Raw genomic sequence first — 17,188 nt, forward strand, 5'->3', positions numbered from 1 at the left:
AGTGTGACAGGAGAAGGGGCTTAGGTGAAGAAATAGAAGATTTTTTCTTTATTAAAAGTCTGTGATTTACACTGTACAAATACTTGCTTTCCATCTGCTCTCATCCTGTGTTGAGAACCACAGGGAAAGTGGGGCTGCCAGGGAATTGGTTCGGACTTGTTTGTGAGTGCTGGCACTCGGAACAGCCCCGGGGCTGGTCTGTGTCACCTGGCAGCTGGCTGTGTGCACGGGCTGCCAGGTGGGAGCAACCACGGTGCCCTGTCCTCCCCACGCCGCGCTCCTCGGCCCCGTCATCTCCCACCTTTGCAGTCAGGGCTTTGGAGGGGAGCCGTGGAGGGGCTGTTCCAGCTCTGCCACCCACTGCCGCTCTCCCGTGCCGGAGAGAGTCCAGCGAGGAGCCGCAGCCGGTTCCTGCCCGGGCAGGAGCGGGGCCGAGCGCTCCCCGGGGATGCGCCAGGAGCCGGGACACGGCCGGGTGGCACCAGCGGCACCAGCGACACCGGCTCTCGCCTCTCCGGTGCGGGGCAGGGGAAGAGTTCAGTGTGGAACGGGCTCCGCAGTCGTGGGAGGTTTCCCCGGTCCCGTCCGGGTCCGTCTGGTCCGGGCGGGGCTGAGGCGCCGCAGGGCCACGTCGAGGGCGCGGGGACCGGGCGAGGCTGCCCCGCCAAGGAGACCCCCGAGCCCCGCCCTGGGCGAGATCCCGGGCGAGATCCCGATCCCGTTCCCGATCCCGATCCCGATCCCGATCCCGCTCCCGTTCGTTCCCGATCCCGATCCCGATCCCGATCCCGTTCCCGTTCCCGATCCCGTTCCCGATCCCGATCCCGCTCCCGTTCGTTCCCGATCCCGTTCCCGCTCCCGATCCCGGTAGCAGGCTTGGAGCTCCACCTAGCGGGCAGGGCCGTGCCGAGCCGTGCCGGACCGGACCGGGCGTTACCGGGGCCTCACCGGGCGGGCAGAGCGGGACCGGAACCGTGCCCATGGACCGGTCACCGCTCGTGCCGTGCCGCTGTACGAACAGGAGCGGCTCTGGTCCCGCCGATCCTAAGCCATTCTCCAAGGAAGAATCTCCCTCCACAGCCGAACTTTGGCGGCGATGTGCCGGTGTTTGTTCCTCCCGACAGCCCTTTGGCTCCGACGAACCGGGATCACCAACACACCTTGGGAACCGCTCCCGGGATCGTGCCTCAACCAGAACCGGTTACACCTTCCTCTAACTTACACACTGGTACCGGACACGTGTGGCCGCCTGTCGCAGACCCACGGGGAGCGTCCCGGCACCCGGAGAACCGCGGCTGTGCGGGCAGCGCACGGTCGCCATTTGTGCTCCCCAGCCCCGAGAGCACGGCCCGTGCCTGTGGCCCGGCTGGTCAGGGCAGCGGGCTGGCTCATCGAAGGCACCGGCAGCGGCGTCACTGTCACACATCACGGCAGCCACTGTCGCCGTAGTGGCGGCGGCTCCCGGGAGCAGCGCCCGCGCCGCCAGAGGGCGCGCGAGGCACCGGGCGGAGGGGGCGGTGCGAACGGGAACACCCGGGACCGCCCGGCCCCGGCCCGGCCCCGCACCCGCCCCCATCCCGGACCGAACCGGACCGCGCCCGCCACCCCACCCTACCCTGCCCCGCCCTGCCCCGCCCTGCCCCGACCGGGACCGCCCGTCCCCGCGCCCGGCCCCCGCCCGTCCCCGCCCCGCGCTGCGCCGCCGGCCGTGCCGCCTCGCTATTGGCTGCTGCTCGCCGGCCGGCGCTGCCCATTGCCCCGGAGGCCGCGCGGCGGCGCCCGTGATTGGCGGGGGGCGGCGGGGGCGGGGCCCGGCTGGCCGCCCCCCCCGCCCCGGCGCGGCCCGTTGCCGTGGCGGCCGGGCGGGTCCGCGGGCCCTGCGCGCCCATCCCGGCCCGACATGGCCGAGAGCGGCCCGGGGGCAGCCGCGCCGCGGGACGGGGCCGCGGAGGAGCCCGAGGGCGGCGGGCGGCGCGGGGGCGCTCAGCACGCCGGGGCCCGCGAGCTGGCCGAGCTCTACTCGCCAGGTGAGGCGGCGCGGACGGGCGGGGCCCTCGGGCCGGGTGCTCGCGGCGGCTCCCCCAGGACCCGTTCCCCTCGATTCCGGTTCTCCTGGGCCCGGCTCCCCGCTGGCCCGGTTCTCCCCGGCCCGGCTGCCGGCCGCTCGGGGGCCGCGGAGGAGCGGGCCGGGGCTGGCGGGGCTCGGAGCGGGGCTCGGGGCCGGGAGCGTTCCCAGGCGCACACTGCCCGGAACCGGCGTTCTGCTCTCCAGAGCCGAGGGACAAACACCGACCCTTCCCCTCTGGATGCAGGTGGGCTGATGCGGTCGCAGCACGAGGTAACAGCGGAAGCTTTGGTGCAGAACATCTGCTCAGTGAGCTACCCTGAGATCTCCGGGCCTGGCACCTCAAGAAAGCGGCACGGGGATGCTGGAATTCCTGTTTCGCTTTCCTTATGCTTAGAACTTGCCAAAGAAGCTTCAGTTTGTGATTTGAGCTCAGGAAATGACTGTTTGCACTGTGGAAATAATTGCAAACTCCTTGTAGAAAAGACCATCATTTGTTTTTAGCTTGCAGTGAGAAGAGTGGTGGGTATTCCTGCCATGCCTAGTGAATCCATTCTCTGGTGAAGGATTAGGGAAGATGTGTTTTCAGTATCTTGTGGTTTCCAGCAGGTCAGCTAAGCCCAGCTTGCACATCCTAGGCAATTCCTGCACAAGTAGGTGATGATAAGGAATCCAAGGCCTTTGTTGGTTTGTGTGACTGGGACAAGTTTGTCCATTTCAGTTTCTTTTGCTCAGCTCCTGGTTGCCTTGAGGCAGTCCTGTGTGACACCTTTCAGCTGCTCTGGTCTCTGCAGAGCTGATTCCTGTGCTTTACACAAAAGCAGTCACTGACTTTACCACTGCTTTGGCTCATAAGGAAAAGATTTTCCTCCCTGCAGAGCTTGCTGCCCTTCTCACTGGCTGTAGCACATGTACAGTGATATGTCAGAGAGCTGAGGGTGTATTAGATATGCAGGTTTCTTCTGGCATTACATAAATAATTTACATAAGCAATGCCAGAATATGTATTATGGTGGAAGCATATCATGTTCAGATTTTGAATTTGTAAGAGCAGGGATTACATTGAATTGCGCAGAGTGAACATGACTGGAATATTTCCCTGATTTCTTTAAGCACTTACTTTGTGGCTTTGGCACTTCATTCCTTCACACAGGACACACGTTGGGATTTGAGTGCCCTTTAAACACAAGTTATCAGTGCTGACTCAGTTCCTTGACTGATTTGCCTTCCCAGTGCAGAGCTGAGGCTGCAGTTTTGAACCTCAAGAGCCATCCTGGATCCCTGTGTTCAGAGGTGTTTGCACACACTGGACTCAGGGGACTTGCCAGCCTCCTTTCCAGCACTCAGCTAATTGTTCCATGAGGATCTACCCACTTAACTCCTCTAATCAGGGTGTGGTTTTCTTCTACAGGATGCGAGTGTTAATTAACTCTTACTTTCCTTACTCCAGGGATCTCTTTATAGAATCACCCATGTTGTGACCTGATGCTGCTGTCAAATATGGTTGTTCTTGTGTCTTAATTTAATTTTACTGTTCTCTCCTCTGCTACTGCAGAGGGTGTTAATTTATATACCCATGGCCCTTCTAGAACTCGTAAAATTGACCTGTCAAAGCCTTTGCTCACACTTCCAAATACTGCCTTGTAGGCACATTGGAGATAAGACTGATCCTCCATTTATGTTCCTACTATCCCTGCTCATTGCGTGGTACAGTTGAGAAGGAGGACTTGATTTAGCATTTAGGAGGAGAAATTTGATCAGGCATTAGGTCAGCAGAGAGGAGGAGTAGGACAGAAGCTGAACATGTGCCAGGCCTGAGTGTTCCTCTGCTCCTGGGAGAGCACGTGCACCCTGAGCTTTCCTTGTGCTCTGCTAGAGGCAGTGGGGAAGGGGCTGTGGGGTAACTGCTCTGGGGAGCCCTGGGCAAGAGGAGGCCGTGCTGGCTGACCCCTAAAACAGGCAGGGCCTGGCCTGACAGCTCCTGTGGGCATTAAGAGCTGCCTGCAGCCCCGGCCCTTCTGGTGGCAGTTCAGATCTTCTTGGCCTTGGGTATTAAAGGTCTGTTTCTGTGCCCTAATCCTGCAGGTCTCACCCTGAGTGCTCCCTGTGCTCTGCCTCAGCACCTCGTGGGGATCCAGCAGTGAAGAACAGGGAGCAGCTTTCTCTGCTAATCTGATACTCCAAGTGTTCCCGTACTCTGATGTGCCTGTTCCCTTTTTAGAGGCAGTAAATTATTTTTTTTTTTGAGGTACAAAGTGGTACAGCAAGGTGCCAGAGAGAATTTGTGCCAGTTCTTTCTCTTTTCTTGTTCTGTCCCTTGTCATCTCAGAGTGGCTGAGAGTTCCCAGCCTTTGCCTGGGAGCAGGAAGGCACAGACAAGACAACAGTTCAGGGAGAAGCTTCAGGGGAATACTTGTGATGTTAGACAAGCCATTCCAGGGCCACCAAAATACAGAATGGTGAGAATGGTGCCTTTTCCTGTTAGTACAACAGCTTTATTTAAAATCTCAGAGCTTGTAAATATTACAGATCACAAGGTGATTAAAATATGTTTGAGGCCAGAAATTTGTTCCCAGATTCAGCCCTTCCAGCAACACTGAATATTGGATGAAATGCAAATTGAGAAAAGATGTGATGTGGAGGAACTTCATGCCAGCAATCTCAGGGAGAGGGAAACTAGGACAGTGTGAGATGATGTCTGATTTGGCCCTATTAATTGGACAAGGGCAGAGGGAAGAGGTTAGTATTGGCTCGGGGAAGAGGAATGTCCTTTGACAAAATGTGTGCCCCTCCCTTGCACAAAAAAGTTCCTGTTTCAGTTCCCTGAATGGAGCAAGTCATCCAGGCAGTAGAATGGTCTGTCTCTGTTACTTCAGGCTTCAAAATGTCCTCTCAGATAAAGTAAAACATGCTTTTTCCCTTTTTTTTTCCCCGACAGGAAAGAGACTACAAGAATGGATCTCTGTCATCTTATGCTTCTCTCTGATCTGCTTCAACTTTTACAATCTCCTCTTGTACCTGCGGCTGGAACACACGGCCTCGGTCCTCGTTGGGATATGTAAGTGGGAGCTGCTTGCTGCCCTGTTCAGGGCAAGACTGTTGTGATGTGGGAGGCAAACGTGGCATCCTTTAGGCTTGACCTGTTATTGGAAAGGGAGAGGGACATTTGTGTGTGAGCCTCTGAAACTGAGACCATCTGCACAATGTGTTACTGCTTTGTCTTTACATTTCAGTGGCTTCTCAGTGTCTCAGAGGGGAAGTTGTGATGTAGCTGTGTAGGTTTGGTGTTCTTGGGTAGTCACTGCAAGTGTAAGGACTATTGAGAAGGAAAAGGGCTGTCAGAATGGTCAGAGTTGGAAACAAAATACATCGATTGACAAAAATATTCACAAGAACTTTCAGAAAGCAGAAGCTCAAGGGAAATGTTATAAAAGGTGCTTCAGGCATCAAACTGGCTTCATTTCTGGGACTGCAGACTGAACACAAGAATTTTGGAAAATTGTGCTTTCATGTCAGGATGTGATGTTTGGCTTCTATCCTGAATGAAGACGTTTTCCAGGAGTATAAGAAAAGTTGATTCCACCTGATCTGTGGAGGAGAGTAAGAACCAGTGAAGGGTGCTGATAGGATGTCCAGCTCCTGTGCTTTAGAAAAAAATAGCTTTCCTATAAACTGTATGTGGTGTGTGTTTTAGAAGAGAATGGTACTTGTTCATAATCAGAGCTGTACATTGCTAATGAGTTCAAACAAAATTCACCCAAAACACTGCACCAGGTTCAAGCAGTGGTACGTAAGAGAAGCTCTGAATTTCTGCCAGTGCTGGGACGTGCTGATTCCTGATGTCTGCATAGAGGTTTTTGCCTTTGTTGGGGCTGGGGGCGAGCAGTGTCCTCCACTGTGAGTCACTCCAGCTCTCTTGGCCTAATTCAGGCTTGCCTGCTCTCAGCTGATGGGGTGGAGGTGTTGGGAGGAACGGAGAGAGCATGGCATGGGAACTGCTCCGTAGGGATGAGGGCAGATCCAGACAAGAGAATCAGCAGTGATGGTTAACCTGTGGTGCAATCTGTTTGCAGCTGACTTTCATCTCAAAGTTAATATTGATAAAAGCTGGGCTTCTCTGATATCCTGGTTACTGGTTTAACTGATAAAGCAGCCAATTCACTGATAGTAGTATTTAATTAGTAGTGAATGATTAAAGTAGCAGAATCTGGATTCTGTGTAAATAAAGTGGTGTGGAAATAACTGATACTGTGTACAAAAATGAGTGCCATAAAATATTAAGTGCTTCAGGCTATCTTGTTTTGTTGCCTTCAATACATTATTTCTCCAGGTGAAGTGTGAATGATGTCTGTAATTCACAGTGATTATTAGGTTTTATTGCATATTGTGAAAGTCATATCCATAAAAGTCCTGATTCCTAAATACGTGAGCAGCTCCATGGGCACAGTTGGGAATCCTGAGTCACCCATAGGGTGAGCTGTGTTCCACTGACAGCTTCCCTCAGGCTTGGTTTGGAATATTGACCTTTGAGCTGAAGTCACAAAATAAACATTCTGCTAATAAAGATGGAGCTTTAGATCAAGTTCCTGCCAGGTCTTTGGGAATCTGAAAGGGGTCACTGTTCCAGTGGGCTGGATCTGTTCTGCTATACAAACCTGTTCACTGCATGGGGACCCTCTGTGTGCTCTTATGTAAATGTATATTTTCTGTTAGGAAATGAAGTAGTTTGAACATCCTGCATGATTTCACTGAGCCTAAACCTTGTGTCTGTAATTAAAGGCCGTGCCATGGCTTCTTTCTTTCTGCCTTCAAAGGCACACAGAATTGTGACACGAGTAATGCTGTAAATACCCTAAGCTGGGGATTCTTGGGGCAGGAGGGATGTGCTCCTGCTGCAGCTGGCGTCGGGCAGCACGTCCCTGGCTGTGTGCTGTGGCTGTGCTGAGTCACTCTGTGTCCACAGGGGAGTGCAGCACTGAGGGGACACCTCTGTGCCTTTGCTTCAGCTCTTGGGCTGTGTCGTGTCCTGCTGACTAAAGATGAGCTTGCTGGACAGGAAGAGCCACATGACTCTCTTGTCTTCCAGGCTGGTTTGGCAGAGATGAGACAATTTCCTTCCCCTCCTCACCATAAAAAATATAAATTTAAAAAAATATATATATAAAAAGGGTGGGAGAGGATGGATTTCTGTTGTGGTTTGTGCTAACTCCAGTTGTGTTGTTCTGGATTCCTCAGCTGCTGGGCAGCCATGGAACTGTTCCTCTTTCTGCAAGCTGAGAGCAGTGCAGATGTGAGTTTGGTGTTTTATTTGCATGCACACAAGCAGCCAGTTAACTCAGGCAGCCCTGGCAGGGAATGGGGCTGGGGGGAGGTTGAACACCCCTGTTTTTCCCACTGCAGCAGGACTAGATCCCAGCAGGGCCACAGAACCTGAGCAGCCTCTGCCACTGTAAGCAAAGGTTGGGAGTGCCAGGGACAAGGCTGGCAAAGGAATTATTGTGTGGTAAGCAGAAAATCCTCACCAAGATGTGTAATATCAGGCTCAAAAGCTCTTGTACCTTCAGGTGAGCTTATGGTGTCCAGCATGTTCAATATACATGAGCTGGGTGTATAGTTCATACACTAATAACATCTAGATAAAAGTTTGGCAAGTTACAGTATGAATCATGGTTTTAATTTTCATCTCCTTCCTCCTATTTTTGTATAGGGTTTTAAACCCCTTCTTTCCAAGTTGGTTGACTTGTTTCAGATATTTGACTGTCGTCTACAGCCACATTTGTTCATGACAGGGACTGTTCATTGCAGTCTTACAAAAGAAGAAGAGTTAACTTTGTGTTGTAATTTGTTTATATTCCTAAGAACTGCCCCACATAGGACAGATATCTCTAGGAACATCTTGTGACATGATACAAGTTGCAGTTAATTACTGCTCTCTTGAAAGATGGGCAACTGTTTTTTTTAACCCATTTGAGGTACACGTTTCATTATTGCAGAGGCTGTGGGCTAGCCAGAGAGAGCACACAGGAAGAAATCACTTAGTGCAGTTTCAAAATAGAAACTGGATCTCATCAGGGCCCAGAACCTCTTTGTTTTGAGTTCCAGCAGCTCTGCAGGGCTGCCCTTGGCCAGCTGCATTGCAGAGCCAGACGCTGAGTGTGTAACACACAAAAGCTGTGGCACACATTGGAGAAAAAACACTCCAGAGACATCAGTGCTGACTGAAGTGAGTGCTGGGCACGTGGGTCAGGTGTTTTAATTTTGTTTTAAAAGGTTCTTGAAATTACACCAGGAACCCCAGCTAGCAAAAGATCCTTTACTTCAGTGCTGGTCTGAGTAAGTCACTTCTCACCCACCTGAAGTCACCATCAGTTAGCTGTGGTAATTTTGTGTTTCCATTCTCAGCAGCATCATCTCTTGAAGAGGGAAACTGCACAAGGTGTGATTGAAGAGAGGGATTTGATTCTGATACCCTTTGCAGGGTAGCTTTGTGTGGCAGCAGCAGAGTTTGTGTTCTGCTGTGGGTGCCTTGGGCAGAACTGGGCTGGGTTCCTGTGAAGCCTGGGTGGGTTGGGCACCAGGAGGAGGAGGAGGAGGAGGAAGGTGTTGCTCTGGGAAGGGAAGTGACCTGCTAGAGTTATTGCCAGCTTGCACTCCCCAGGTGATGCTGCACCGCTGTCAGTTCTTGGTGTGGCTGGGGTTGGGGGTGGGCTCCTCGTGGGTGCCCTGGTGGGGCAGGGTCTGCCAGGCCCTGGCACTGCAGGGACACTGCTGGCACTGCCCCATCCGTGTCCCCACGGGTGTGCATGGGGACAAAGGCAGCTCTGTCTGCCTGTGCAGTTGTCAGGGCTCTCTTAAAGTTACAGCTGACTTTGGCTGGAGGATTGAGTTCATCAGGTGGTGATTCTGAGCTGCGCTTTTGCAGATGAGTATTTGCTTTAAGGTCTGCTGCTGCTCAGCCCTGGAGGAGACAGGACCCCGGTTCCTTGGGGGCCTCCTTTCACTGCAGTGTCCAGCTGTACCCCGAGGCTGAGTGGTTGTGCCCTGCTGGGGAGCAGTGCTGGAGCAGGACCTTGGTCCCAAGGGTTCCAGAGCAGGGAGTAGCCCCAAGGAGAGGTGTAGTGCCAGGTGTGCCAGGGCAGCTGCTGAGCCTGTCCCTGTCCCTGAGGCTGTCCCTGTCCCTGAGGCTGTCCCTGTCCCTGGAGTGTGGGTACTGCAGACAGGACTCGCTGGAAACCCTGGTTACAGTGGGATTGGTAAAACTGCTGTACACACTGATACATTTGCTGTCCCAGCCCTGCTTTTGGGCACTCTCAGGTCCACTTCTGACTGAAAGTTTCTCAGCTTTATTAGCCAAAATTATGAACTCTCTTGTTTTGCTTTCAAGCTGCTACAGTTTATACTTGTTGGAATGTCCAGGGATCATTATCTTAACCTTGTAATGTGCCATGATATCAAGCCCCTGCCTTCTCTGTACTGAAGGTCACTAAATGGAGATTGCAGGTGACCAAGGCATTTTATTTCTTAAGCATGTAAGTGACAAAAAACTGGTACTTTGGTATATTGATATTTAGACAACAAGATTTTTTCTGTGTGAAGTTAGCCACGCCAACCCTTTAGTGCTGTTTGACCAGTTTACACAGTCACTGATTAAACATGACTGTTCTCAGTGATATTACACAATAGCATCAAGTTATTTAATAACACCTTATCCTGGTTTCTTCCTCTCCAGAGACTCTAACTGAATTTTTACAGTAAATATGAAACTTTGTATACTTTGATGTAAGACTTCCAGGTTACAATTTGATCATTCTATCTACAAAAAGCCAAGCTTATGCTTGTCTCATAAAATGTGGGTGAAGTAAACTTTTAATGGTAAATATGCACAGCAGTTTTGTCTCTCAAAGCTCCTGTGGGGCCTCCTCCCTGTGCAAGCCCCAGAAGCAGCCTGGCCACGGGAAGTGGTTTGAGAGTCACCCACAAGAGCAGAGGTTGCAGGTTGTCTCTGAGTTTGAAGCAGTGAAGAGATGGAGAGGGGCCTTTCCTGGGTCACAAAGCGTACACATCCCCTGGTTTGTGAGCAGGGACAGAGCTCTCCTGTGTCGAGTGTTTGCTTGGATACTGGCTGGAGTCCCTTTGTGCACCTCTGGGCTCTGCTGGGCTGCCCTCCTTCCTCCTTATTCTGCAGTCCACCTGCAAACCAAAACATGTCAGTGTTCTGAGCAAGTCCTGCAGCTGGAGTCCTCCTGCCTCCTCCTGTGTGCTCCGAGCATCACCCCCTGCTCAGGGAGAGCCCCTGGATGGGCCGATCCTCACCCTCTCTCAGGAAGCTGGAGGAAAGCTGATGTGTGTGAGTTGGGACTTCCCTAGTGCTGCACTGAGCTGCCTTCTGGTGAGTGTTGAATCCACAGTTTGCAGTTCTGTGCCTGAGCTGGGGTTATCTTGCTTTTCCTGACTGTGTGGTTAACACTTCACCCGTGCTCAGGGCTGTCAATCTCCTCTCGCCCTCCCAGCCTCCCTGACAGAACATCGAGATCTTTCACCACCTCTGAGCAGCAGCTGAACTCCCGTGCCTCGGTCTTGCCGTGTTGAGTGAAGGCAGTGCTGGGTGTGGGAGGAGCCCAGTTCATCAGTGTCCTCTGAGCCCAGGGACAGGACACTCCGAGTGTCACCGTGCTGGTCCTGTAGAACCTCAGCACGGCTCTTGCTCCTGTTATTGCAGCTCATCCTCAGGAGCGCAGAGGAGTGAGCACTCCCTGCTGCAGTACAGAACAGGATTGCTGGCAGTTAGGGTTTTTCCCAATTGCTTCAGTATAATGCACTGCTCCAGGCACCCTCCATTCTTCCCTAGACCAGCTGACATCAAAGCAACATCAGGAACATCTACTGAACTGTCGGCATTTTGCCTCAATTTGTGTTGCTGTTCCTGCAGTTATTTCACTCGGATGATGCAGCAGCTGGAGGCAAGGCAGGCTAATGGGGCATTACCTTCTGAGAATGGCATTTGAGTTGTTGCAAAGAGAAGTGTTGTTTGGATATCTTCCCCTGAACCCAGGCTGCTTGCCCTTTCAGCTGCCAGCAGCAGATCTAAACGCTATTGTGTCCCACCCGCTCTCAATCAACAACAAATGTACAGAATTTACTGCTTACAAAATAAGCTGTCTTCAGTGTAATAAGGGGGTAGATAAAGAATGAAGTGTCTCCTGCTGCATTTAAGACTTTGGGCCAGCTGGATAATGGACTCAACAGTGGGGGCTGATTTGTAATATGAAAAGAGCTTTTTTATTTCTTCCCCCTTTCTGAAAATGAAAGGGGGGGGGGAAAGACTGCAGAGGTGAGGGGTCAGCCAAGCAAAAGGTACCCACTAGGGGAGGTATTTCTGTTCTATAGGATATGGGTGAAACACAAATACAGATTTGATGAAGAATGTTTCTGCCCAAATGGTGTCTTGCTAACCTCTTTTTCCTAATTGCCTGACCGTATGTTCATTCAGACTGGGTAGATCACATGTGGTTGTAAATAGCTAAGTTAGAGGCAGATAAACAAGTAAACTTGTAAAGCAAGAATAAGATGTGACTGAGTCAGTAAAAATGCTGTGTTTGTCTGACTCTCTCTCTCTCTTATTCAAGTTGCAGGAGTTATTACGGCCGACTTCCTCTCAGGATTGTTCCACTGGGGAGCAGATACCTGGGGATCTGTGGAGCTGCCCATCATTGGAAAGGTCTGACATTGTTATTCTTGAGCTTGAAAAAGTCCTGAAGTCCCTTCTGCAGCACTGGCAGTGCTCCAAGCTGGGCTCTGTGCCACACCAGCCCGGGGAACGGCCTGGGCACAGCTGGGCAGGGCTGTGTGTGCACCTGGCCTGGGGGACACGTGAAAGGTGGCACTGCTCCCTTTTGTCACCTGCCTCGAGGCTGGCAGGGCTGCAGTCCCAGTGTCTGCAGACCTTTCAGGCTCTGTGGGAACAGCCTGTGACACCACAAGTGCTGGAACCTGGCTGGGCACTGTGGATGTTCAGAAGGTCAGGAACACAGATTTGGAGAGTTGTCCCTGCAGCTGAACTCCTAAAAATGTGTGAAACCTGAGGCTGCTCCAGGAAGAATCTTCCCAGTTTCCACTTCTACAGCCCCTGCTGTAACACAGTAATATTAGAACAGTGGTGACTGAAGATTTAATTAGAGATGTGTTATACATCTGCAGCTACAAATGCCAGTTGCTTAGTGGAAGCTGCACTGGCTTCTGTAGTAAGCAACAATCTGTTTTCTTAATTAAATTTCTTAATAGCTACCATTAATTACTCATCCCAGTGCAATATTAGAAGGACTGTTATTTAAAAAAAAAAAAAAAAAAAAAAGTGGGCTATTGCTTGTTGCTACCCAGAGTTACACAAACTACAACAGCAGAATTGAAACTGTTGAGTTTGGTTTGTTTTTGTTCACCTTCAATAGACTTAGTAGTCTTGAACCCCTGTATCTCTGGACCAGAGTTTAAATTATTTTTAAAAACCCTACTGCTAGAGACCCTGCACTAAATAACCACGAGCTGAGACTGCTCAGGACAGCTTTGCACAGGCTGGACATGCTGGAAGTGTTAAAGGCAATTCAGTGACTGGTTTGACTGTCCCACACAGTAAAACAATTGCTCTGTGTGTTCAGATGTGATTTCTGCTCATAGAGGTGACTTCTGTTTGTCTTCCACTGCTTTGTCCAGTCACTTAATTTGCATTTAGTCTGTTAGTGCTGGCATCTGTAGCCCATAAATGTAGTGGGCTGAATCCTAATTTTTTTAGTGTTTCTTTTCCCCTTGGTGGATTCTGCTTAGCAAGTGAATTTCACAGGTTTATTTTGCCTGAGAAATTAGGGTCCTAATGCTTTGTTTTTAAGATTACATGCAAAAGGTCCTAAGTGAACATTTAGAAGAATAAAACTAAAAAGCAAAGAAAATCTGGATTTGGTTGTGGGAACTGAATTGCTTTGCAAATGTAAATCAAATTATCTGAAGTGTCATGATGACAAAAGTTAGAATCCTGCTTACATGTTTTGTACTGTGGAATTCTCTTCAACTCAGTCATCAAATTGGAGTGTATGAGAGGGGTTTTGGGTTTGTTTGGGTTATTTTTTGTACTATTTTTCTTTTCCAAGACCCTTATTGAGTGTGGTATTGTGTTTATTCAATTATTTTCCCAGGCTTTCATCAGACCCTTTAGGGAGCACCATATTGACCCCACAGCAATCACCAGGCATGATTTCATAGAGACCAATGGAGACAACTGCTTCATGACACTGGTCCCCTTGGCAAACATGGCATACAAATTTGTTTCTTTTTCCCCAGGTAGGCTGTGGATTTAGCATTCTTGTTGCTATTGAATGAACATTTGTCCGTGTGAAGTTTGGAGACATCCATGGATGTGAATGACAAGAAATAGCTGTTGGAAGCATGGTGCTCCTGGCAGGGGGGAGGGAAGCTTTCTTTCCTTTTGGTGGCAGAAGGTGGCACAGTGAGGTTCTCCAGCTCAGCAGAAGGATCTGGGGCTGGAGAGGTATGCAAGGAAGGTTAGAAGTTATGTTAAATACTCTTTTTGTAAGAGGGACTGAGCTGTGAACATCTGGGGAAGCTCATTGTTCCAAAGTGTGTAACACAAAACAATGCTTCATCTCTGGCCACAAGTACTTTGTGTGCAAACCAGAAGTTAAGACCTAAAGGATCAAATTAATTTTTTTACGGTAAACTCAGTTTGACTTCCTGTTTATGGTGTGTTGACAGACTCTGGCACTTAGCAGCCAGTCTTGTGATATTTGGGAATTGCTTATGGCTCACTGGCTCTTGTGATACTTCTGCCAAAGCAGCTTTGGTGAGGCCTTTGTCAGCTCCTGCAGCAGCGGGCAGCTCTGGCTGGGCAGGACATTGTCCTGGTGGAAATGTGCCTTTCCATGGCTGGTGCTCACAGCTGCCCGTGGTGTTTTGCAGAGGTGCTGTGTGAGACCTGTCCCTGGGAGTGTTACGTCTTTGCCCTCATCATCTTCATAACCATGACGAACCAGATCCACAAGTGGTCCCACACGTACTTTGGCCTTCCACGCTGGGTGATATTCCTCCAGGACTGGCACATCATCCTGCCCAGGAAGCACCACAGGATCCACCACGTGTCCCCACACGAGACCTACTTCTGCATCACCACGGGTACTGCCCCCAGGGCCCAGGACAGCTGGGACACACCTGCACAGTCCTGCAGTTAACTGGCAAAACTGCAGCTGGGCTTTTGCATAACAAGGGGGGGGAAGGTTTGTGATCAGCTTAGGGAACTCACAGCCTGAGGGAGCAGTCAGTGGTGCTGAGATCTGATTGCAGGGGGTCTTGCTGAGCTCAGGCCACTCTTGGGGTTTGTTCACTAAAGCTGCTGTTCCTTCAAAAGAGCAGAATGTCTGCAGCTGCTCAGGAATGCTCGTTTCTAAAAGCCAGGCTTCTGGGTTTTCAGCATCCACTCATTCTGACTCAGAGGAATGGACAGGTTTTGCAGAAAGCTTTAGCTTCCTTTTGTACAGGTGGGAATGCTCAGTCACCAGTGTTGCATGATCCTAAATAAGATATCAAGTTAATTAGACAGCTGGAAATAAACCACTCTGATTCTTCATTCTGTCATTGGCTTCGACAAACAGTTCATGTGGGTTTTGAAACCTCTGCCAAGAAAAAATCTCATTCTCATTAACAGGATGTCATGTAGAAACATGGTACAATTAAGAAGCCTGACTTGACAGATGGTGGCAAAAATCTTGCCACCCAAAGAGCTATTTTTAAGTCCTACTATGTCCTGAAAGTTTAAGCCTGATCATTTTTAGCAGTATTGGGCTGATTGCTTTTTTTTTTCTCATTAATAAAAGTTGAACTTTGGATACTATGACAAACTAATCCTCTTTTTCCTTTGCAATCCCTTAGGGTGGCTGAATTATCCGTTAGAGAAGATAAGATTCTGGAGATGCTTGGAGAATATCATCCAAGGACTTACTGGGGAGAAGCCAAGAGCAGATGACATGAAATGGGCTCAGAAAATCAAATAACTTTTGCCAGCCTTCTGCAATCCTTAACTTGTTGCCAATGTTGTTTTTAAAAGAAAAAAAAAAAGAAATAAAGCCATCAGCCAAATTCAAGACCTGCAAAGAAATAACAGACTCTAAAGCACAAACTAAAAAGTGCTAACACAAACTGCAATGAAAAGAACTAATTCTTAAAACAATACTTGAAATGAAGATGATTACTCTCACTGAGCACCTTTTTGTGTAGCCATGTCTGCTTACACCTTAGAAGTTGCTTCATCGCTGTATCCGTGAGGTACCGGGCACGCCAGAGGCAGCACAGGCACTCCAGGGGGACGTGGGGGCGTAGGAATCGTGTGTTGTATCAACATTATTGAACACTTCCCAAACAGCTTCTTGCCTAAGACCTACAGGGAGAGCGGTGATGAGTTTGTCACTCGGTGTTGGAGTGCAAGGGCACTGCATGAGAACAGTGAGGGGAGCAGTGGAAGCCTGTAAAATCATGTTCAATGTACTCAGTGACTGATGGACCTACAGCTCTGTCTTCGCTATCATCTTCAGCCTGATTGATGTCATGTGGAACAGACCTCGAGAATCCCGCTCCTCCAGGGGGCCACCAATCCTCAAGTGTCTTCAGTTTCCCTTAAAACAGAATTGTGCTACTCTCCACGTGGAATTGAGCAAACAGTTTCTGCATAAGCCTTCAACTTCAGGAGCCTCTGGAGGAGAGGGAGGGCACCCTACAACACGTGTCTGTTCGTGTGGAGTGCTCACTGCTGAGTCTTCTATTAAGTGTTTCCTACCCTAACAATAAATGTTTGAAATAGTTCTAGCATTGGGCACACTGCAAATAGCTGTATTCAAGACCTCAAGGTATCAAACTCGTAATGTTAGAAGGGAAATGTCAATGACTGGTGTTTTGTTCTTTTTATTTTTTTTTTAAGGTGCTTGCTCATTTCTGTAAATAATATAAAGCCTTAATCTCTTCTGGTGTAATGGAATAATATTTTAATGTGATGTTTGAATGTATATAATATATTTATAACAAAGCAGTTGGATTATACTAATCATGTTGAAGTCTTGTTGCTGTTTTTCATTGCTGCACTGGCAGCACGTAGCACAAGAGCTGGATCAGTGGTTGCACAACACCTCGTGCAGTCCCACACCTGAGACACCAGCCTGTCACAGCTTGTTTGGGCTGGAGTGATCATCTGCCAGCGTTTCAGGGGCTTGGCTCTATGTTATACCACACTTCTACACCTTTCAAGGAGTGTAAGTACTTGATTCTGCTCTGGATGCAAAGGTGTGACCCCAACTGAATTGGGATGAAGAAGTTTCTCTAAAAATATCCAACAGGCACTTTATCAAGTTAATGTGATTTGGGTCTTGTTTAATTCTTGCCTGCCTGAAAGCTTACTGATGATCAGATGTAAGGTACGTTCCCTCCTCTGGTTGTAAATTGTGTTAAATTCAAACTGCCTCTTCCCAAAGGGCAGGGTAAGAGGGTTTTGAGTCATGGGCTTAGACTGACCTCGATCTCCACTTCTTCAGATATGGTGGATGGATTCTGAATGAGTTGGGACCTGGCAACTCGCCTTCAGTAGGAAGTGCTGAATGCAGGTGCCTCTGAGCTGGGTTCTGCAGATTAAAATCAAAGTTGGTACCTTGGTCACAAAATATTTCATGTAAGTTTAGACCCTTGGAGAACTTTATGCCATTACGTGAAACTGTTTTCTGTTCCCATTGCCACAGTCAATACCAGGTCTCTGTGCAGCTTTGACATTAAAGAATTCTTCCACTTCAGGAGTCCCAAAATGTTTTCAGTTGATTGTGGAGAGTTCTGGACAGAACTGGGTGGATGTTCAGGGCTCCTGTGTAAACTAGCCTGAAGGACTGGGTCCTCTGAGAGCTCTTTTCACCACAGGTTTAAATGCCAAGTGAGCAGCACTGGTGCAGTGGCTGGAACAATTGGATTTGGGACCCAGACATCAACAGAATTTGAACATCCAAAGTGCTGTTTAAGGCATTGCTGCTGCCCAAACCTCCCTTGGCCGCCGTCACCCTACTGGAAACAAATCTGAGCTACTCATACTGG

General features: G+C 49.7%; 1 protein-coding gene across 1 annotated transcript; it reads left to right on the top strand.

The window, feature by feature from the left end:
• The first annotated feature begins 1,895 nt into the window (after positions 1-1,895).
• Positions 1,896-16,899, top strand: PEDS1 (plasmanylethanolamine desaturase 1). Its single transcript, XM_005524877.3, has 6 exons — positions 1,896-2,027; positions 5,004-5,123; positions 11,692-11,783; positions 13,249-13,393; positions 14,030-14,242; positions 14,996-16,899. Exons 1-6 carry the CDS (start codon positions 1,901-1,903, stop codon positions 15,115-15,117), a joined length of 819 nt encoding a protein of 272 aa, XP_005524934.2. The 5' UTR covers positions 1,896-1,900; the 3' UTR covers positions 15,118-16,899.
• Positions 16,900-17,188: the final 289 nt, after the last annotated feature.

This window comes from Pseudopodoces humilis, chromosome 19 (genome assembly GCF_049639895.1).
Source record: "Pseudopodoces humilis isolate 2021_Gansu_Grassland_sample_001 chromosome 19, ASM4963989v1, whole genome shotgun sequence".
NCBI classification, from domain to species: domain Eukaryota; kingdom Metazoa; phylum Chordata; class Aves; order Passeriformes; family Paridae; genus Pseudopodoces; species Pseudopodoces humilis.